This window comes from Aquila chrysaetos, chromosome 22 (genome assembly GCF_900496995.4).
Source record: "Aquila chrysaetos chrysaetos chromosome 22, bAquChr1.4, whole genome shotgun sequence".
NCBI classification, from domain to species: domain Eukaryota; kingdom Metazoa; phylum Chordata; class Aves; order Accipitriformes; family Accipitridae; genus Aquila; species Aquila chrysaetos.
In genome coordinates, this window is record NC_044025.1 from 3,714,218 (window position 1) to 3,738,115 (window position 23,898).

The window sequence follows — 23,898 nt, forward strand, 5'->3', positions numbered from 1 at the left end:
CCAGCAAATATTTATTACAGCCAACCTAATGTATGGAATTTGCAAGAGGAAGCTTATTTCCAAAACAGAAAAAAAAAGATGAATCATTGCTATGGTGACAGCATTTACTTTTAATGTTTGACCATGAAAACATCAACTGGTTTTATAAGTCAGTGCTGTAATTACAAGATTCTGAGAGACCTTTGGCTCTAGGCAGCTCCAGCAACATGGTACCTGCTAATGACATCCAGGGGATGATATCGACAGAGACAGCCTCAAAAAAAAAAAAACCAAAACAAACCCAAACCAAAACCACACCATACACTAAGAAAGTTTAAGGGCATTATGAGCTTTCTCTAGAGTTATCTGCTTGTCTACAGAATCAGGTACTGCAGTTCACTCGGGAAAATAAAAGCACTGGCCACTACCACTGGAAATGAAGAGGCCCTCTCCCGTGACCGGCCTGACCCTACTTTGCTATTCAGTGACAGGCTTCACTGAGTACCACCAGAAACTCAATCCTGAAGCTGTTTTTTTCACAGAGCAAAGGAAACCCAGGATCCTGAGCAGCATCTTGTTTCAAATGGAGTTTGTCCAAAGAGAAAGCAAACGCTGTGACATGAGCTAGACCTTTCATTGCAGTTATAATTTTGTCCTTACCTCCTGACACGATTCAATAAACTCATCTAAAGTTACAACACCATCTTTGTTTTTATCCATTTTCTGCAAAATAAAATAAAAAAAAAAAGTTTCCATAGGTAACACTACAGTTATAGTATAATATCTTAGTTGATGCAACCTGAATAAACCCAGGGCACTTTACAAGCTTAGGTTACAGACTCAGTGTCATTGGTTAAATTTGCCGACTGCTAAGGACTTGTTTACTCTGGTATTTGGAGCGCTTTTGAGGTCATCTCCAACTATTCCATCCTTGACATACACAGCAACCTCTGCCCTTATTACATCGTTTCTTTATTCACTGCCTCACCAACCAGCACCCATATTCCTGTCTCTCTTTAGGGGCAGTTGAGAGAAGCAGCACAGAAGGGCTGCAACACATGCAGAGGCTTCAGACTTGCTGGATGTGGCACATCCCAATACAAAGGGTCGGGCTAAGAGACAAATGAGATACCTTTGGAGCCAGGAAATAAGCAGACACTGCAGTGTTAGGCTGAATAGCTGCTAGGGTTTATTTTGGAATATACAGTGGGGCACAGGATTGAACCTGGGGATAACTTTACTGTAAAGTATATCAGTGCATAGCTCAAGTGTTAAGAAAAACACATAAAAAGCAAGTACCTGGAAGAATACTTCTACATGCTGCCTTGGCGCATCTTCCTTGAGCACTGGATACGTGTACTTTCCCATCATATCATAAATTGCCTTTACGATATCCATCATTTCCTGCAGCAGCGGCATGCCAGCACAAACACAAAAGGGAAATTAATGGAAATGATCGCACATTTCTTTCTTTTATTGGCCTTTTCTTCACCCTCCTCTCCTGTTACAAAACAGCACAGAGAATGCCTGCGTACGTGCATGAAGACAGATCTATCATCATATACAAGTCCATCTATAAAAACCAAGTGCTTCTTTCTGACTGTGCCATGACTTTGCCACAGGCGTGTTGGACGCTCCTGCAGTGCTCACTTCCCTCGTCTGGCCAGGCAGCATTGCAGGACATGTGCTCTGACATGGCAGCTGCTGGGGATGGTGCTGGGCTGCAAGTAGCGTGCTCAGTCCTGAGCACTGCGGCACTGACCTTGTCCCAGAGCCTCCTCTGGGGCCAGGGACCTTCACAACACTCACTGGGAACCCGGCCCTTCTCCACACCTCTCACAAACTGCCACACAACTCCACGACCAGTAACAGTAACCACAAACCCTCCAGGTACACACAACAGTTTTGACAAGATACACCAAAATGCATTTGCAAAATATTCAAGATTACCATGCTCAGAAGCAAGGCTTCTCACAAAGGGAACAGGCAATACCAGGTAAGAAGATAAAACCAGATGATAATGCAGGATTTGGGAGTGGTGCTGGGGGCTTTTAGTGTTTCAGGTGAGCCCACACCATACCTCCCAGTACAGCCAGAAACCCCTTGTGCCTCAGTCACTAAGTAGTTATTGTGACCGTCATCCTCCCCTTCATGAAGGTTATGTTGCTCATAGCTGTAACTAGGATTTTGCTCCTGACTAAAGCAATCCATTAAAGGCACTATAATATAGGAAAATATGTCTACAAAATCATGTAGTATAAGATCATTGCACACTTTACTTAGACATAGATAAATGCTTAAGTCCAGTCTGATTTGCATTTAATTAGCGGCATATAAAATTAATTGTGCTCTGTAACAGAAACCAGTCGGCTCTCTTCAGAAATCAACCACATTTGTCAGAAACAGCCTTACCTCCTTGTTTATATAGCCATCCTTATTTATGTCGTACAGATTAAACGTCCATCTTAGCTTTTCATGAACAGTTCCCCGCAACAAAATGGACAATGCCATCACGAAATCCTGGTTCAAGGCAGAGAAAGAAGTGTGAATTTTCGTAACATCCTTTTCTAAGTCACCTTCTCTATATAATGCCAGTCAAAAGACTTCTCCTTTTAGGATAGAGTATATGGTTATCAATCTCTTCTGACTCCCTTTTCCAAAAATGTGTCCTCTCTGACTGTACTCAATGGACGTGGCATTCACTAAGATGATCTGAGAACTGTCACACTAATAAATGTGTATGATGTAACCAAGAAAATCAGAAAAGTCCTCAAGTACTCAACTGCAGCCAAGGTAAAAGCCAAGCTTAAGATATGGGTTAGGCAGCTCAGCAAGGCTTGAAGAGCAGGAAGACCTAATGGGTGCTGCAGCCTTAAACTCTCCTAGTCCTGAGGTGAGGGTTGTGAAAACAGCACGGGATTAAGAGCAGATCCAGTCCAAGATGGGCAGACTTAGATCCTCAAGTTGATAGAACAGTGGCTGCTCTGGCTCCCCAGACTTGCCAGGAGAAGCACAGCATGCTCACGACCAGAAGCTAGGACACCTTCCTTGCTACCCATCCAAATTTATCATGCTCTAACTCCAAATACTGCACAAATGTAAGCATGGCAAAATACATGTCTGGTTTTTAAGAACACTGCCAGATGCTCCAGTTGCCATTCCTCTCCTAGAAATGGTGTGCTGCAAGAATAAGTCACTCGGATTGTCACTGCCTGGTTAAAAACAGCTGGGCTCTTAACTGTAGAAATAGAAACCAATGCTTCCTTACCTCCAGATCTAGGGTGCCAGCAAAGAAGGAAGAAAATTCAGCATTTTTTCTGTGCCTCCCTTGAGAGAGATGGAAAGGTCCCAAACTCCTCTAACACAGGGAGCCTCAGGTTTTGTTCTCTAGCAAAATCTGTCAGATTTGATCAGATGCGATTCTCACCACTAATTACTCAGTCTGGGACACAGCATTTTAATCGTATTTTTTGTTTACAGTAAACTTATTGCTTCCAATAACTTTGATTTATTGTTTATACTGCACAGTGGCTCAGGCACTGTAAATAGCATCGCTACAGGGATTTATTAGTAGAGGCAGAGCTTCAAGCTAACAAAGCTATACAGTTCCTGATACCTCATTTAATGTACTTAGTCCTTCCTATGTTATCTCCATTAGCTCCACATGAGGCAGTGTATCACTTCTTAGAAACCTTTGCTCCTTTTTCCCAAGGCTCAGAGGAATTTGAATTTGCTGAACAATACAAAAAAAGGGACAAAATGCTTATGTTTGACAACCACTAAAGAGACAGGTTTGTCAGGAAGGAAAGCTCAGCACTTTTTTTTTTTTTTTTAAATACTTATCTAAGCGATTCCCTGTGTCTCAGTCTGTTTACATTTCTGGAAGCCTCTAACTACTGAGTAGCTACCATATGCAAAACTCCCACTGCAGCCGTCACTGCAGAGACACACATATACATACGGTAACATTCCCATTTTACATTTGATAAATGAACAAATTTCTCAGTCTTACCTGGAAATTACCGGAGTTCTTGGCCATTTGACAGCAAAGGCAAGACTGTGTATGATTTCTAGTTTTACAGTCACAGTAAACTGTCTTCGAAACTATGAATTTCATCCTCCACAAGTCTATGACTTAACATATCCCTCTGCTGCACTCCTACAGCTACGTGTGTGAGCTTGAAGTATGGCTATTTGTAGTCACAGCAACAAGCCTTTTAGTTAAAGGGTGGATTTAGTTTCCATTGGTACCAAGTACCTGAGCAGCTTGTTCAAGATATCAAATAAGCTTAAAAAAAAAACCAAACCCAAAACCATATTCCAGGAACATACAAATACAACAATTCAATCATGCAATGCATGATGACTGCAGAAGGTACAAGATGTACTGGCTTTTCCTTGACATCCAAATTATCTGTGCCACTCACCTCTTTTCACATGGGACTGTCCTCAACCACTCCTCTCTGCTACATAAATCTCTGCACTTTCTCCCTGTGATACTGACTAACATGATCTTTATGTTTCTTTCGTGAAAGGAAACATGCAACTGCATCTGAATAAACTAAAGTGAACCACATTTAAAAATATCAACTGATTTTAGACTGAAACCTCTAACCCATAATCCAGCAAGTCCTACCAGTTTACAATGAAGGATGGACGGAAAAGCTTAAAACCATAGAACTGAGAAAGGGACACCAAAGGAGGATGCAAAACAATTACCTCAAACTTCACTGAGCCATTTTGTGCAGTGTCAAATGCATTAAAGAGATAATGTGCATACATGCTAGCATCTGAAAAACACAAAGGGCACCGATTGGTACAATGGTTCATTATACACTAATGACTCTAAACAACATTCATGACCTTATTTTCCTTTTGTAAAACAAACAATCTCGTAGCATTGCCAGATACTCTATGAATCAGTAAATGTTAACATGGACTTGTATAATCCCCCCGCCCTCCCTTAAAACAGCCTTGAAATGTAAAAGGTTTTATTACAGTAGAAACAATTTGGAATATGGGGCTGTACTTGAAAGAATGAGCAAAAAAACCCCCCAAAACCATCAAAAAGAGTCTCTGGGGTAAATGGAGTATTAGCTCTGGTGGGAAATGCAGGAAAAGCACCAAAGAGTGATCGCAGCATGTGTGCTTCCTTCCTCTACATTTTTGCTTTGTGTGACATACAGCAGAGATCCCCAGGGACTGTCCAACTTCAGAAGTGTCTAGTTCCAATCATTTGAGTTTGGCCCACAACTGTTAAAGAGCAATCTCATCTGAGGCATATTTTCATCCTTTTGAATCTTAAACTGCTGGTTTTAGAAAATCTTTTCTATTGAGAAGAACATTTTCTATGGCCATGTGAAGGACAGCTGGTAACTGGGAAAAGCAGTAACGGTATGCAGAAAAAAAAATCAAATAGGGGTACGACCTTAAGACCTTTACTGGCCTGTTCTCTGCTCTGGAGGCAATTCACACTGCTCTCTGTATTACCAGAGCCCAACTTTTCAGGATGGAAGCAATTGACATTAAATTCCCTTAATAATTTAATTGCTATTCTAGCAGCCACCCACTTTTTTTTGTCTCTTCTATTCTTTGCCTCTAGCACACAGCATTAGTCAAGCCCAAGTCTTCATGCTCAGTGTATGGGTATTCAGGTGAAGCCTGGTGCCCTGTGCTATGCAGGCAGTCAGGTGGAATGACCCAGAATCTCTTTACTCTGATCTCTATGAAATGATTAAATATTTTCACATTATTCAAATCCAGGAAAGTGTAACAGTGTGCAGAAAAATCAAATACTTAAGTTACTGTCATCCATAAGGATAGAATGCGCTGGACTGTAGGAAAAATAAATTGTCTACTACATTTTTAAGAGAAGAATTCTGAAATAGAATAGATCCAGAATAAAACCATTGAATTACTTATGGAACAGTCCTACTAAAAGCTCCTATTAAGCTAAACCAAACAATGAACTAAAAATATTAAACTAGAGGTCTTATTTCAATAGGGTATGATGTACATTAAGAAATACTAGATCACTAGTATCATTTGATGACAGATTAGCAAAAATTAAAACCTGTCAGGAATAGGAGCCGTATGTGACAAAAATATCACAAGCCTGGGATGACACTGCACAAAGTTTTTATAACTCAGAGCTACTTTACTACCTCTGGGATGTATAAGTTTACCTGTACAGAAAGCCATAAAAGTGAAAAAAATCTCTGAGGAATCTGAAATCTCACAATTTATGATGCTAAGGTTATACAAACAGTTTGGAAACCAAGTGAAAGTAAACAGTGTAAAATAGGAAATCACATCTGCTGTTAAACTGATTTATTATGAAGCATGGATGTACTACCATCATCACTAACCAAGGGAAAATCACATTGCAAGGGAATGGGGGACACACAAAAAGAAAAGGCAGGTCTTTGTCAACGTCAGCGGGGGGTGTGGTGTGGTGTGGTGTGGTGTGTGTGTGTTAACTAACCACGAAAAGATTAAATTTCTGTGCCTGATTGTTTCTCACACATGGGAAGGAAAGAATCACCTGGGGTGGGTCACTTAAAGGAGTTAGTGCAGCTACTTGGACTTACTGGAACTTAGGTTGAAAACACAAAACATCCAGAAATACATTAAGATTATAAATACTTAAATTTTTGCATATTTGTTAAACCCCCCCCCCCAAACCCAAAACACCACCGAAAAAAACACACCTTACTGGTTGCTTTTAAAGTAAATGCACATGCACTCATACACTCTTGCAGAAACTTCAGTCATCATTCCACAGTGAGCATATTCTGCAGCTACTATAGAGTGGAATGTATTTGGAAAACCTCAAATACTGAATCTTTTACTAAAAAGCCACTTAAACACATGACTCATTTCTTTCAATTTGAGAACAGTATCCCCACAGAACATATCCAGTTAGACGAACATACACATTCTTTATGTTTTTAAAAGGCAAGAACATACATTATTTGAGAGGTTTAATACAATACTTTAATATTCCAATACATGACATAACCCTGTCTTAGTCACACAAACATAAAAAAACCTATCATTTCAGATAGCTAGGAGTTCACACATCAACTAAAAATTGCTTTAAGAATTTTAGGGAGGTTTTTGATGAATTTGCAGGCCAAAATGAGGTCTGTGACTTTTCTGTGCTAGATACTATACGCACAGAATTCCAACAGCAAGGAAGCAAAGACACACTGAGAGGAAGTGATTTAGCTTTCTGCCATCCAGGAAGTCAGTACAAAAAAAAAGCATCAATCCCCAGTTTCTATTTTGGACTTGGGGAATAAAGAGCTAACAACTGGGGGCAATCTTTAATGTGGGTTTGCCTCTATTCTTGTGAAATAAGTGTTCAAAGGGCCTAACTTAATTTTATTACCTTGATGTTTGTGTTTCTGTTTAAGATCCTGCAAAGCTTAAGCTCAATTCACATATCTTGCACAGATTAATCTGAAGTAGTTTTGCAGCCAGCTAGCAGTAATGAATGTTAAGGCATGCTTCAATAAACCTGACAGACGCAAAGTACTCCGCTTACCTCCATGAGGAAAAAACTGTGCATAGATCTGTTTGAATGTTTCTTCATTAACAACCCCACTAGGACACTCCTGTTGGAAAACCAAAAAAGAAAAAATAAAAAAAAAAAAATCAAGAAAAAACCCCCAGCTCTGTAAAGGTTCATTTGCAAAACTCTACAAGCCCGAAGAGAGTAATTAAACAAATCACATTCTTGTTCTCACAGTGCTCTGGATGCACAGGCTGTGCAGCTGAAGAAATTAAAATAATTCAGACTGCAATTTCATCTTAAGCATCTCATAGACTTGGTTCACCATTATTAACATTTCTAACAGTGTTTTCAGCAGTGTTCAATCACCGTTTTATAGGACGACCTAGAAAAGCAGCTCATGCCTTCTGTCATACGAAGCTTTCATCTAATAATTACAAATAATGTTAGTGCCAGCTAACACTTCCCTGTCCGATGCCTCCACGTATATGAATTCATTAATCTTCAGCAGAAGTCTGTAGCCAAATACCTGACACCAGCTCCATGGAGGCTAACAGTACATACTATACTAGTTAAGTCCTTACAAACAAGCATTAGTATTAGGCTGAAAACAATTAGATCATTTTTAACCTGTTTATCTGCTCAGTCTTCCATAAACTTCTGAGAAGCCAGACTATGCTCATGCAAATTTTCTAACCTGGCAACCTGTGGGGTTATTTTATTTTTAAGCTCTGGTACTGGAATGCAAGGCATTTAATTTCATTTCACTTTGGGCTGCTTCAAATAAGGGCAAACACTTAGGAAAAGGGTGGCAGATTTTCTGCCCTGAATGCCCTGACCTACTAACAAACTAGCCCCACGGGGCAGCATTCAGGAAGGGAAAGGGGATCCCTGCCTGGAGGGCTTGCACTTGCTCTGCTACAGCCAAGCAAAATCCAAGCCATTATGGTAGTTTGGAGTAGGAGGTGCTCCCTCGGCACGTTTGCAGAGTCTGGACAGCACCCGTGAAAAGGGAGACGTGGCAGGTGTGAGGAGCTGGGCCCCCACGTGCTTTACCCTGCAAGTGATATGTGAACTGAGGTCCCTCAGATCTTAGCCAGCAGGATGCAAGACCACAGGCAATGGAAGAGACGGGTGAAAAACAGCACAAGGACTGTCTCCATTTTGTGAACCCTGTTTCCTTATTTTCCACGCTTTTTTTAAACTTAAATTACTTGGACAATTCAAGTAAAATTCAAGAGCAAATTTAGCTTGACTATGGTGCTTTACCACGCCCCCCACCAGCTCAGTGCTGTTATAACACACATTCATTCATCACAGAGAGCCTCGAGCACTGCTATCTGACTATGTGAAGTTTTCAATTATATAAAATATTTCCGAGATGATGTCAGTTTTCCTCACAGATTTGCCTATCAACCAATTTTGAAAACTAAAACAGAGCAAAACAATAAAGTAACCATGGCACTGATCCTTTTTTTACAGAGCATAGAATTATAGATACAGAAAATTCAGCTGTCTCCCACATTCTGGAATACCAACTAGCAGAGACACTGTGGCTCTGTCCCCTACTGCAGGCATTTGACTCCATCACAGCAATTTAAATTCCTCAGCCCCAGTTGAGGCAGCGTGTCACATGGAGCGAAGAGGGAGCAAGAGCACTGCCACTCCTGGTAGACATACTGAAGATTGATTATTTGAGTAGGTTAGCTCAGAATCTCTCACGGAACTGGTGCATATATCTTGGTTTGATGCTTATGATTAAGCTGAAGGCCAGATTTGGGATCAAGAAAGTTCAATTACTGGCAGTATATTCAACTCCATGCATTCTTCTTTCTGTGTCACACTATGGTTGCCGTCTCATTTTAATACAGGTCCTTCAGCAACAAGTTTCACAGATCTATAACCCTTTGCACAAGGAATCATCAGCTTTCAATTTTTGGAACCTGACTCCGACTACTTTGCCTGATAGCCCTGAAATCCTGTGTAGAAAGACAGAGCAAATAGTTGATCCCAATGCTTTTTCTACCTGCTACTTGTGGTTTTGTAGATCTTCCCTTTGTTATCTCTTTTCCAGACTGAGCATCCCACTCTGAGAAGCATGGAAGGCACTGAGCATCCTTTGATGATCCCTCCTCTGCACCTTTCTATTTCCACCACACCCTTTTTGAGACAGCAGCCCAGGACTGCATGTCACGTTCAAGATGCCAGCATACTGTTAACTCTTCCAGCAGCATAACTGCGTTCTCTCCCCATTTCTCTGTTCTTTTCCTAATAAATCCTAATTGGAATTATTGGAGAAATAGGACGGAAACTGTTTTTCAGATCTTTTCAATAATACTAAGGCTAATCCAGTCTACTGGCTAACCCTGGGTAGTTTTCAGGCAGCATATCATATTTTCCTCCTGGACTTTCCTCCTAAAGTAACGGAAATTCATTTAAGACTTCATTCATCTGCACTAACACACCTCTGTACAGGCTGAGATGTTGTGGTAGCACAAGCAAGCTTAGGGACAAACAGAAACGAGTTTGAAAGAGCACAGAGCTGTACAGCCTTTACATCCAAACACACTACTGCCACATTATACTACGTGGAATATGCCTGCTACACCACGTGATGCTGTTGGGGTGGAAACCCCCCTAATCTCTGTATAATTCTGTGCTCAGCCTGGACTTCATTGAAGAGCAGGCTTGGGAGTGCATGTCATGGCCCTAGGAAGGTTTGCAAAGCAGGGCTGGCACCACTACTGCTATAGTTACTCACTACCGGCAGCTTGGAGCTTCCACAGGTGCATACACTCACTGCATGTTACACCCCACTCTGCAGATCCAAGACAGACAAATGCTTAATCCGGTAGCATTACAGGTTGTTGAATTTGAGATGAGTAAACTCAGGGAGTCTAAGAAGATCCTTTTGAATTGGTGACACAAAAAGCTGGAGAAAGATTCAAGTCTACGACTTATTTATTGATGAGTTCTTTAGATACGTTTTAAGAACAAAAAGGACTTTGACAAGAAATTCTTCCACCATGAAAAAGCCTATAAAGGAAAAAAGGTGTTTTTTTCAAGCCTCTGATCTGCCAGCATCACCTGCTGCTGACGTGTATTCACTAACTACAGAAAAGGACAGAACAAACAAGAGAAATCACTTTATTCTGTGCAAGTCACAGAAGGAGAGCAAGGAGGGCTACTTCAGGTGACAATGAGGCAGTTCCTTAATGATATACCTGTTTGCTATGGAAATTAGGGTGATTAGATCTGAGTTCCTTCCTCCAATACAGAAGAAATCTTGCTGTCTTCTACCCACTATTTGGGTAGAAACCCATCAGTGATTTGGAAGAGTTTTGAACTAAATAAACAAAAATTTGTTGCTTGAAAAGCGCTGAAATTATCTTTTACTCTGTGTCTTCATGTCCTGACAACTGTCCTTCCACTGGTTATGTTTAAGTGTCCCAATTAAAACCCAAACCTGGCACTGTGGTCTTGACCTCACCGGGGCCATCCCTCTTCCAGCCTCAGTGTTAAAGGCTTGTTCCACAGCAAGGCGATAAAAAGACCAACTGGACTATCCAAAGCCAGTGGCTGCAGGACCAGACCTTGTGTCTTCATTTACAGACAAAACTTTCTAATTTTGTATGGCAAAATTCCTGGTTAGATGGGTATCCTCAAAACATTCCAAAACTCCTAATAAAAAAAGCTATTGCCTGGTTTCTTTGTCATGAGAAAAGTGGTTACTTTTTCATCTGTTCGTGCCACTTCTAATCAGCTAGAAATCAGTAAAAGAAGAATAATTAATAGATGGTAACAGCTACCATAAAAGTGTTCTCCCAAAGTTCATGTTTCCTAAAGCTTGTAATTTAATGTACATTAATTAAATAATCTGATATTTATTTATGGTATCTTTTAATCATAGATCAGACCAAATACCCTACCAACAGCCATTCTTGGGTATAAACTTTCTCCTTGGTCACTCAAGTGCTGCTGCTCCAAGACCCACACTGGGCCTTTGCAGAACTACAGAGTATTTGACCAAATTATCATTCTTTTTAAAACTAAGCCTAGCAGAGCACTTAACCATCCTTTCCAGCATAGTGCTACTGGCCAAACACACTAAGTGAAGATGCATTTCTTTCTCTCATCTTGATAAATACAACTATTATATTCATTAAGAACCATCACTTCACATGCTTAAAGATAAGTTTATAAATGTAGGGACTGATCATTATTTCTTTATACTTTCCACAATTGCAGAGTCCCTTGGGTCTCTTCCACGCTATATTAATAGCCTGTGTTTAACTAAGAGCGCCAGTCCACCACTAGCAACCCTGAGAATGAAGTTTAAGTCTGCAAAGCACAGGCTGCTGCTGCATGCACCCTCCTCACAGAGGCAAGGTCTCCTGTAGCAGTTTTGGCCATTGTGCCTGATTAAATTTTCTGAATTTCCACATGATCCTTATTGCTTCTGATGCTCCATCTGGAAGCCAAATGAAAGTTTGCATCAAACCTGCAGGAGTGCTGGGGAGAGGCAGTATTGACACTGATCAACCTGTTTAGCTCTCTATAACTGAGTTGCTTTCAGACACATAAGCTAGTACCAATTCATTTGCACTTAACTGATCACAATTTTGTTTTTATAAGAGTCAAACCATGCTCAAGAGGCCTCATTAGTGCTACAGTACTACTTAATTCAGCTGACTCAAAAGAAATACCTTTTGTGAGAAGAAGCAGGTAAGCTTAGTGTCAGTTTAAATTTCACTGGAGGTAACAAAGATTTACTCATTCAGGAAAATTTCTTGGCAGCATGAAAAAGCATGATCCTTCACCATAACATTCATAAGGCCTTCCTTTGATGGTAGGGGCTTAGATTTCAGGTAAACACCTCTCATTTCTTTAACCTATGAATTCTTTCAAAATATGTAACAAGAACAGTGAACATTTTGTTGTATTGTTGTCAAGCATGGGAACAACCCCTCATTTTCAAAAAGCTAACTATTGACAGCATGAGTCATGCATTTGAATCTACTCTCTCAGACTTCTTTTAAAGTACTAAACCACAAAGGAGCTGAATCCACATTAAAAAAAAAAAAAAAAAAAAAAAAAAGAAAATCAAACAAAAGTTCCACTTGCTGTTCTTTCTACTGCTGGAATCAGAAATTAACTTCATCGATTGCTTTCAAAGATAGGCAATGCGGACAAGCAGGGATCAGCAGCAGAACTGAAGTGGGGCTAAACATAACCTGCCCACGAGACTGTTCTCTGTTAACTTGTCCAGAACATGAAGAGGAGTACTCGGGGCGGGGGGGGGGGGGTGGGGTGTACACATTTTTGCTAAACTAGAGGTATTAAGTTAGCTGACCACAGACAAACTCTAACATATTCTCCTTCAGTTTCCACGATCCAGATTTGCATCTCTAAGCATTCACGCATCCCACGTATTTTGTCGCTCTTACTATGTTCCCCCAGTTTGGAGACATTTCGGGGATTATTAAAGTATCAGAACATTTCTACCTTGCTCATACTGCTTGCTTTAGTCTCCAAAACCCTGATTTGTCACAGATGATTACATCTCATACTACACTTCATTACATATTTGCTATTCACACTAAAGCAAGGTAAGAATATCTCCAACGGCCCCTTAGTTGAGTTGTCTGTTTTTTGATTTAGTATTAGAAAATCATCCCTTGCAGCTAGCATCCATTTCCCCTAACAGCACAGAAACCCCCTGAATTGAGCAAAAAAATCCCATAAAAATCCTAATCCTTTTAAATCCACACACTCAATTCCAAAGCATGTAAATCATTAGAAACATGGTCTAAATGGGTGGTATTGAACTACTAAGCTCAAACCTCTGTCATTGTTGGTCACTTCATTAGTCATCAATTTTAATCTTAAAAATAGTTTCTCATTCTCCTCCCTCCCATTCCATAACTGTTCCCCAAACTTTACTGCTCTGGGGAGTGGAAACTTTCTTCTAATTCCAGCCTATGCCTATTCATGGCCATTTTGTTCCTGTGCCAATATTGCCTTTTAGTTCAAACGGTTCTCTCTACTGATGTATTTATAGACAGGAGGTATCACATTTCATTTTGTTAAGCTAAACCAAGGCACGATCCACCAGAGGTTCTGCTGGGTTTTGCCATCTCTGTTACCTTGCTTTTGCAGAACCATAGCCAAAGAAATCAGACTAAATGCCTTACATTAATCCAGCTCCAGTCTGACAGCAGCTAACTCCAAGGTGCAAAATAGACTATTCCGCATAAGGCAGAACGTACCCTCGGGGCAGAGATAACTTCTAAGTTAAAAGTGAACTTTTGGCCCTGGCATCAAGCGATGTTGGAGGACAGCACCCTTTCGCAACTGGAAAAGAAAGCTGAAGGCAAACAGAGAGGGGATATTTGGCCAGGCAGCAAAGACACTGGTTAGCATGTTCTGCTTCTCTGGAGTGGCAAAGGATGTGAATTTAGTGGAAGCCTCCATCAGTCTAGTGCAGAAACACCACACCTGACCAGTGACACACTGGGAAGAGACTGGGAAGGTTTGGAGGGAGTGGGGAAACAGATTTCAGAGACGAAGAAAGAACAGGAACAAAAGTACTGAGAATTAGGACCCTGGTCAGCCAGGGCACTAGTCCAGAGGCTACCCCAGGCTGCACTGAACTGCCTTTGGTCAAACACCATCCATGCTCATGAACATCGAACCCTCAGCTCCTGTGACCGCAGCCGGGCTGAGCAGGGCCTCGTTCTTTCTGTGTCCATTACAAGTGCCTGTAAATGGCTCTGTGATTATCCAGGTGTTGCCTCATGATTAAACAGGACTTGTGCAATCACTGAGAGCAAGCAGTAAGTACAAGCCAGAGGAAAATGACTGTATTCCCACAGGGATTTTGAATCTCCAGATGGCACTGTAACATCATCCCAAAAAGCAGACGGTTCGGTACAATAGCAAATATGGTAACAGCTGAGTCAGTTTGCCTGCTGTGCATAATTATTTATCCCATTGAAACCATGATTTACGGGCTACAAATGCTAAAGCTGCCCTTTCATTTCAATTTAAACCTTAGATATTAAAGCTTCATGCATATTTTGTGCATAGCAGCTGGAGAAAACCAGACTGCTTTGTCCTAACAACCTGATAGAAAACAAGATCTTGCTAGCACTGCCAAATAATACCAAGACCTTCAGTGAGGTCTCAGGAAAGGGTTTAAGTCACAAGTTAAATGCACTTGTCTATCATTCTTGCCCTGGGAGGTAATGCCTTTGTACTGCAAAGGGATAGCAAAATTGGGAGGGGCAAGGGGTAAATGTCGTATCTGCTGGGCGAGCTGCAAGACTACCTCTCTGTTTGGCATTGTAGCTGCTGGCACAGCCAGCTCCTCCTCTCAGCATGGAGCAGTGCTCTCCCTCACAGGATTCCTATCAAACACAGTAATACAGAAGGCATTTCAGAGATCTTAGCAAAACACAGCAGTTAAGAACTCTCTTGAGTTTAGTCTCCCACTGCAGGCAGTCATGTCATATTATACCATACATTAACCTGTCAAGCTCTGTCTCAAAAGCCATACGATTTCTTGCTGACTGCCCAAAACATGAAGAGGCTGCAGAATATCAGACTTCAGTGGTTAAAAAAGTTCACATATGAAATGACCTCCTACATGCAGCAAAGTCTGTACAACACATGCGCCAAACAGAAAAATACAGAAAGCTGAGCTGTGCCTTGGTCCTCTTAGGTGAGTAGTGAAATAAAGGATGAAACCACCAGACTCCCTGGAGAAGTCAAGTATACATTAGGGATGTGATTCAATCAAATTTTAAGAATCTGTCAAAAAGAAAGGCCCTTCTCAATGTCCAGCAGGTTTTCCTCAACACTGCCTGTATTTAAGGTAGCTCAGGTTTCTTTTGGCAAGTTTTTACCCAACAGACTTGACTTTCTCTTTCCAAGAGATTTCGGCATTTCACTATGACAGTAGCTGAAATGCTGGAGCTGTCCTGCAACACAACTTAAAAAACACACTGTGTTTATTGAGCCACCTCAATACTGATCTATTAATCATCATAAAAACGTCAGCTGGCATGAACCACCTGGGTGACTAAATCCAAGACCCTCAGGCAACCATGTAATGAGTATTCCATTCTTCAAGGGCCATAAAACATCTGCTCCATGTAGCCTCAAAATTCCCTATCTATTTCTATTTATTATGATGAGTCCCTAAGAGGCAGCAGCAGGTGACCTAGAAGCTGAAGCTCACAGAGCCACAGACCCCCTACTACCAGGGATAATATGGCTTGGACGGTGGTGGTTCACAAAGATGAACACGGTGCTGTTCTGTGCATGCAGTCATGCCAACTGGCATGTTTCCTGCTTTCACCTAAATCTGTAGCCTCTCTCTTCTCTCCTCAGTCTTGATACCCATTTACTTTTGATTTCTTTTTGGCATTATTCCTTACTTATGCAGGACCTTATAGTCCTAGTGTGCTCTAATAACATTCTACTACAAGAGCGAGATTTCTCCAGCTAGAGAATGGATAAAAAAAACATCCTGGGCAGCTAATCACAAACGTATTTGAACATGAGGAACTGACAGCATGAATTAAATGAGTAACTATAAAACCATTTTCAGGTTATCTTGAAGTACTGGCACAGTTGAGGAAATTGCAGTGTGCTTACTGACATCTGAGCAACAAATTTACTGAGAATATTACGTGCTGAATATTTATCCAAACCCAGTTTTAGGCAGATTACAGTGTCATAAATATTAGATGGAGAGGCAGATTGTGCTCATTTTGCTGCAGTATGGGAGATCTAGCACAAAACTACTAATGTTTAGCAGGGGAATGATACAAAATGCAGCTGAGCAGTTGAGGCTGGTGGGGACATACATATTAGACTCAGTTCACTGCAGAATTGTTCTTACATTTTTAAACCCTCTGTAAAGTACTTGAAGTTCTCTTTTAGTGAAATTGGTTTGTGCTTCAAGCTGTTCCAGTCCTTCGGGCCTATGGCACACTGTAGTCATTTCTAATTCATCTTCAATTTTATCTGAAAGAGAAGACAGGAAAATATTTATTTTGGTTGTTACTTTTGCTCTATTAACATGATGGATAGGACAGACTGGATTTCAAGAGCAACAGAGAAAAAAGAAATCATCAACAGAACTGATCTGTGTAACTGTTTTCAACCTCTTGAAAGCAAAATAAAAGCCATATGAGTAAAGCAATAGCTCACATTTCTTACTGGGCTGCCAATTAGCTCCCCATTCACAAAGCCAAAACTGGTGGTGAGAACAGAAGGGCAGGCAGCAGATACGTTGCTCCAAAAGGCAACACCAGATATTTCTTATCTAAATATTGAAACAGCATGGAGGAATAGGCCTTTCAAAGTACTAGCTTTAAAGAAAGCTGTGCAAATATAAGTAAGAGAGCAGACATGCTTAAGCATATTAGACAATGACATTATACTGAGGGTAAACAGTGAGGGGAAACTCTTCTGTGTGCTAACCAAAATGCTTGCTGTATAGACACTAAAGGTCACTTTAATCCTAGAAGAAATTCAAGTTATGTCCACAGTCGCTGAATCTGGAATGAATCCAGCCTGCGTTTGCATGGACTTTTTGGGGAAACAGGTAAGAAATGAAAAATACTTATGTGCGTTTTACTCAAGAGCATGCTCCCCCACAAGGAAGAAATATACTCGAGACATATCACATCCTGTATTACTGTAATCTCACCTCTTTTCTGATGCACGTTTTTACCTGTCAAGACCATTTCCCCAGCAGTGTAGGTAATGCCAAATATACACAGATGCTTAGTGTATGTCAGTTTGAGATTCTCTAAATTTCAAGGACGAGATGCAGGTTTCAGCTGACATGAAAAACCTATCTACATCCAAAAGTTGCTTGGCATAAAAGCTAACACTCTCCTTATTATCAAAACTGTACAATTTATGCCCTGTAAAAATGGTTTAGGTTATTTAGGTCAAGTATAATATAGTAACTTCTGCTGAAAGACAAGGATTTCATGAGAAATATGCAAGGAAATGGAGTCACTCTGAACAGAGGAAAGGCATGAATTCAGAGCAGACTGGCTCAGTGAAACAACAGACCAGACTAAAGCTGTATTTTCATAAGTTAATTCTGTACATATATATGAACATTATTATGGGAGGACACACATCAGCGAGTGATAATGGTTAATTAACATTGGTTCATTGTTTCAGTATTTCAGTTTGAAATATTGGTGAATTCAGCCATCCTCCTAATCCACAGTGTCTGGAGCTTCACAGTCAGGGCTTGAACAGTGAAAATACATGCCTAAATACTGTGCTCAAGGTCCCTTGCACAGCAAGGGAATAAAGGTAAGAGACTGTAATAGCATGGGACAGAAGGAGAGCATCACAACCATTTATGATGCAGAAAAATTTACTGAACACTGACAAGTGGCCAGAAGAGACCTGAAGGAGACAACTTCTACAGAGAGGGAAAATGAAGAGTCTAGAAATTATAGCTCCTATTAGAAGAAAGGAGATGCAAAAAGATGTCTGCTGCAGGAAAAACAACAGATAATGAGACATAAGGGGGAAAAGCCATTTTCTTTGAAAGAGAACACATGCCACAAAATGAAGGAATACGGGGGTGGGGGGGAAGAGAGAAGTAGGGAAGAAATTCCTTAAAATGAGGGAAGGAGAATGAATGGTTGAAAAAAGGAGAGGAAAGCCATTTAGAAGGGAGCCAGGTTAGGGACACTCATCACTAATCCATACATTGTATAGGAAATACCTTTTTGTTTACCTTTGATTAACCTTAAGTTACCTAAAACCCTTTACATAATGCACATAACCCCAGGCTCCTCTCCTCCATTTCCCTGCTGTCCCCCAATGCAATAAGCAGTTTACACATGACCTTGACAGTCATTTTGTTTTTCCACAGGAAGCCATGCATTTTGCGCTGTGCAGTATATAAGGAAGTTAGGCTTTGAGCCTCTCTCTGCTCTGTAACCAGTTAAACATGCCCAGCTTTTCACTGTAATTTTCAGTTGAGTCACTCGAAAGTTCTTTACAACTTCAGTCAATGTAAAATAAAAGTGTAAAATACTGGCCATCTAGTCTTTATATCCCATAACATAATTGCCAGAAACATCCTATCATATAATGCCCAGAGGAGCTGTGGATGCCCCATCCCTGGAAGCGTTCAAGGCCAGGCTGGACGAGGCTTTGAGCAACCTGGTCTAGAGGAAGGTGTCCCTGCCCATGGCAGGGGGGTTGGAACTAGATGATCTTTGAGGTCCCTTCCAACCCAAACCATTCTATAATTCTGTAATTCAACAGACTGGGGGGGGCGGGGAGGGAAGAATCTATGCAACCTCACGACCTCACGCAAGTGATGAGGCTAATGACGGAAGCCAGCCTGTTGGATTATTCTCATACTTGGTTTTATTTACACTCCTACAATGTGGAGGTTCACATGGTTTCTACAGAGGCAGGAAAGATCCAGCTGAGAAAAGTCACACTCTTTGCAAAAGCATTTTGATATGACTAATTTTTTTGTGGGTATTTTATTTGCCATGTAATTTCCCCACCTCCTTCTTGAGCAACCAGTTTTCCAAAACACTTATTGGAATTTGTGTTCATATTCTAAAAAACAAATGATTAAAGAAAAAGGTCTTGCTCATGGAAAACTTGTTCTATAGATCCATGATAGCTTTAAACAAAATCTGAAGAATTACAGCTCAAAACTTGTAAGTCTTTGGTTTATCCAGATCTCCTTTACATGAGCAGACCCAAAGTTACGGTCTTAGAATTATTTTTTCAAAATATTCTTGAATAAAATATTACTTGGTGAACACTGTAATATAATAATGATATATTGTCTTTTGACAATACTGGCCTCACTCAGTGAATCATTATTTCATAAGAGTGCAATTCATCTTCTTCAGCTTGTCCTGCAAGAATAGTTTTTTCTAGCAATCAGTTCATGAGCTTTGGTCCCACAGGGCAGATATTTCTATGTTAAAAATAAGCCAGATTATTGTTGTAGATTTGATTCTATTTCCCATGCTGAGAAATGTGGCTCTTTTCCTTATAACAAACTGCAGAAAGGAAATTATGAAAAATTCATCCCTTTCAAAGGGACGCTCTATTTTTTCCTTCCGTTCTCTATTCCAGGACCAGCATTAATCTCTGCCTTTGAAGAGGATCTGATGGTTCCCTGTGGGTTAATCCTTTCATCTGCTTCCTCTTCCTTTCCCAAGGGGAGTATTTTGAAACTTAGCAAAAAAACTTGTGAAGCTTTAGATCTGGCCAAGGGGGGCACTCAAAATGACACCAAACCAACAATTTTCCAGTAAACACACTTTAAAAATGGTAGAAATTGTTACTTCAGTGGAACATGCCCTGATGCAACGGAGCAGTCCTAGGCATTTCTTGGAGCCTCAGAGCAGAAAATAAATACAAGGAAGACTTAATAAGTCATTTTGTCTATCACTTGCCAACAAAGAGCTATTTTCCATAGTGTTTCATGATACTATCTGTTTTAAAAGATAAACCCTATTTTAGGAGTAACTACTTCACATTAATATGCCTCACAGGTCAAGCATTCCTTCCCTTGTGTTCATTCAGTATTTGCATTTAAACTTCTCAGTTGTCATCCCATATTCAAATATTTCCCTTCAGCAACATCTCTGCTCATCCCTACTCCCTCCCTGGCAGAAGTCCATGGTGGGCATAGCACAGACCTCAGAGCAGGGGGGGACCTGTAGCCGGAGACCTAAGGACACAAACTGCTCTTCTGTGCAAATCAGTCGTTTCCAACTCAATAGTCCCCACCCTCCACAAAGATTTTTTTTGTCATTCTTGGTTTCCTTTCAGTGTTTTCTCTTAAGGCAGATCTTTTAAACCTTTTTCTTCCATTCTCTGACACCCTATAAATTAACAACAGTAACCTCAGTGGCAAAAAAAGGAGATTGTCGCTTCCTCATCTGCCCTTGCCTTTTGTCATGATGTATATTGTATTTCCTCTTATTTACATTTTCATTATCACACTGGCTCAGTCCCTTCTAGCTCTTCAGGGATGTCACTGTATGAAATATGAGCCCTTGCATTTATAAGGACGGCAATTTTATTAAACTGAAGCTCACTTTATGGCGGTGAGTACAAGCAAAAGTGTATATACATAGATACACACATGCAAATTTAAAGTTTTGTTAGGAAAGCGTTGTGTTAAGATATTTTATCTAATATCATGTTCTTCCTCAGTTTTGCCTTGTTTACAGCTTGCTGAACACCCCAAGAGATTTGAGCATGGGAAGCAGGCATGCCACTGATTTAAAGTTAATCATCTTCTCCTTCAATTTGCAAGTGCATGAACAGACCTAGGGACTGACTGCAGACACTGCTAGGGTTGCATGTGGTCACCTCCCCAGCTCAGGTGACATGTGTGACCAGCCACTCTTGCTTACAGCATCCCTTTCGAGCTGAAACTAGGTCCCTGCCCTGCTCCACAGAGACACTCGCCTCAGGGTCTGGGTACTATACAGCTGGTTAGTGAGAACTTGAACCTTAGCAAATAGGTCCAGATTTAATATTCTGGATTTCAAAGCATGATTTTTTTTTTTGTTGGGTTATCTGTGCTTACCAATTAGGTGGACTCAGTAACTAAAGCAGGAGGTTTCTCCTGCTTGCAGGTACTGATAAATGGTAATTTTTTTCTCTGTGTTTTTTTTTTTTTTTTTATCTCCAGCACTTTTTGAAATCATCCCTGGATTAATCCCTTCCATGCCAGATGGCTGCAGTGAGTTGTCCTAGGCTTAAGATTGCCTGCACTGTTTAGCTGGTACAGAACATGCTTGTGCATTTGCTTAGCTGTTTGTCTTGCAATGTGTTTAAAACTGGAGGAATGGGAAGTAGCACTTTTTGATTTAGAATTTGTCTCTGGCCATATTTTTGTGGCTGCTTTAATAGCAGGCTATGAAGCCTGGGTCTGGCAGAAGTGCCTGTGGTAATCTTACTCCAAAATAGGCCCAGGTTATAATAATTACTTAATTTTGCATTTTTGTACAAAATGTCACCTTTATTTGCTTAGCCTTAGGATAGGCACATTTTGCGTATCAGACAAAATAAATAGTGGCTTCACTTTACAAAGAAAAATAATCCTGACATAGTTGCATGTACATGCATATTTTATGGATTGTTGCTAATGAAAGATATTGTATTTCATTTCTCTGCTGCTTGCTCAAGAGCAGAGAATGAATTTTCATTAGAGTAGATCAATATTTTAACTGAATACACTTTGGAAATTAACGAGGCTTGGTTTATACATCCTTTCATATTTGTTCTAATTTTACTTTCTGTTATCTTTACAATTTGAAGATTTCCATACTTAGACTGCCTGCAAATGGCTGGGTCTTTCACTGCTGTAAACTTTGCTGAATAGAATTTGCATTTCTCCAAGTGATAAACTGGAGTAATTTAAACCTATTCATGTAAAAGCTGTCTTGTACATCTACATGCCTACAGACAAAATTGTTTCATCATGGAGGAAACCAGATTTTCAACCACAGCTGACTATTGCTCTCCATCACAGAACCAGGCAGAGGGACTCAATCCTTCCCTTACCCATTGTAAAGACAAGAAATCTATTGATTTTGAAGGAAAATGACCTGCTCCAATATTTCACTTTTCCAGATCTTTCTGTTCCATTGGACACAGGCACATTTATCTGCTATGGTATGGAAAACATTGCTTCATCGTCAATTTATCTTAAAAATGCACAGGTAATGTAATGCACAACCAAGACAGCTACATGAACTAAGGCACTGCCCAAGCCCAATTTCTAAATGTGTAGAGACTCAGTCAGTAACTTGCCAGCACTAGCAGCCGAGGGCAGACGACACGCTGCTGTCAGCACTGAAGTCGAGTCCTAAAATCCTCTGTTGACAGCACATCTTCTAGTATTTGCTTTAGTGACCTATTTCCATATGAAAATGCCTAATCAACATTCTTCAGATCCAACAATCCTTTCCTCATAAGCAGAGCAGATTAAATTGGTCACACACAATGCCACAGTTGTATTTGTGGACTATAAAATAGGAAACAATTGTGTGTTATTTACCAGCTGCTTTCTTGGCTCTGGTTTTGAACTGCCATTGAGCCCAAATTTATTAACCTGCCTGTCCTTCGTCTCGCTGGCAGCTGCCTCTACACAAGCAACATCTTGCACAAAAGCACAGGGTTGGTTGCACTGGGCCAAACTCCCTTGTGAAACACAAGAAACACCAAACACCTTTCCCACAGTGGCCACCTAAAATACCACAGCATTTCCAGCCCTCCAACCTATGTGCCTGGCAAACAAGCAATAGCAACGTCTCATAACATCGTTAGGGCTGGCTAAGGACAACCCAAGGCCTAAAACACAGTTTAAAGGGAGGGTGTAAATGATGATTTAATAAAGATGCAAATGACCCTGTCCCCTGCTTCCCAAGGCTGCAAGGTGAAATCATGTAATGCCAGGCTCCATGGCTAATGGGAGGATTTTGAAAACATGTTGCTTATAATAAATTCACTTTTTGTTAAAGAAAAAAAATCAAGATGTATAATACAGCTAATGTGCCAGTGTTAATTTTAAAACTGACAAGCATTAGATGAAATGGGTAATTTTACAAATATAGCAGAAGGGGATTAAATTACGTGCAAGAATTATTAGACTGCATGTTATTTTTATTAAAAAACCATTAGCTATATTTTAGGAGCAAGGACCTGAAGAAAAAATTAACTCTAGTTTATCCACAACATCTTTGAAATTAATCTCCAGACAGAATACCTGCTTGGGCAAATCTCGCAGGAAATAGATCCTGCCTGTGGGAAACCAATTGCAAATATTTGAAAATTTCATGAAGAGAAATAACTAAAGGCCTGAGTCCATAAATGCTCATTATGGAAGAAAGTTACAGGAATGGGAGTCAAGCAAGAGCTGTATTACTGATGCAGACCCCACACATTGGCTTCAGCGTTCCCTCCCACCTCTGTAAGCAGGAGCTGTAGGAAACACTGCTTTTGTTAAGTCCTTTGAGGTCTGTGGTTCCAGATCCCTGGGGCAAAGGCAGCTACCAAGTACAGCTCCACTATCCAGAAAAATCAAAATATTTCTGTGCATTTCCATGTGCTTCCATCAAGACAAAATCTAAGTGTTAGCCTTTAAGCGACCCCATCTGGCAAACACTTGCAAATCAACAAGGCTAGCGTGGCAGAATGACAGCTCAGCTAGAACTTAAAAACATGTATATGCACATCTATGAATACTAAAAAAGGGTTAAGTAAAATCTGCTCATGGCAAATATCAATAAAAAAATGGTACTAAGATACCTACTGATGTATCAAATATTAAACACATTTAATTAAAATTGAAGTCCTTTATTAAT

At 40.4% G+C, this 23,898-nt stretch overlaps 1 protein-coding gene across 9 annotated transcripts in view; it reads right to left on the reverse strand.

The window, feature by feature from the left end:
* KCNIP1 (potassium voltage-gated channel interacting protein 1) overlaps positions 1-23,898 on the reverse strand; it is a 467,611-nt gene that overhangs the window by 6,409 nt on the left and 437,304 nt on the right. For all 9 annotated transcript variants that reach the window (XM_029998235.2, XM_029998236.2, XM_029998241.2 and 6 more), the window contains exons 2-7: positions 16,404-16,528; positions 7,529-7,598; positions 4,699-4,769; positions 2,392-2,499; positions 1,279-1,383; positions 640-702 (exon numbers count right to left, since the gene is read on the reverse strand). In XM_029998235.2, the coding sequence (XP_029854095.1) occupies positions 640-702; positions 1,279-1,383; positions 2,392-2,499; positions 4,699-4,769; positions 7,529-7,598; positions 16,404-16,528 (542 nt within the window). The remainder of the gene's footprint in view (positions 1-639; positions 703-1,278; positions 1,384-2,391; positions 2,500-4,698; positions 4,770-7,528; positions 7,599-16,403; positions 16,529-23,898) is intronic.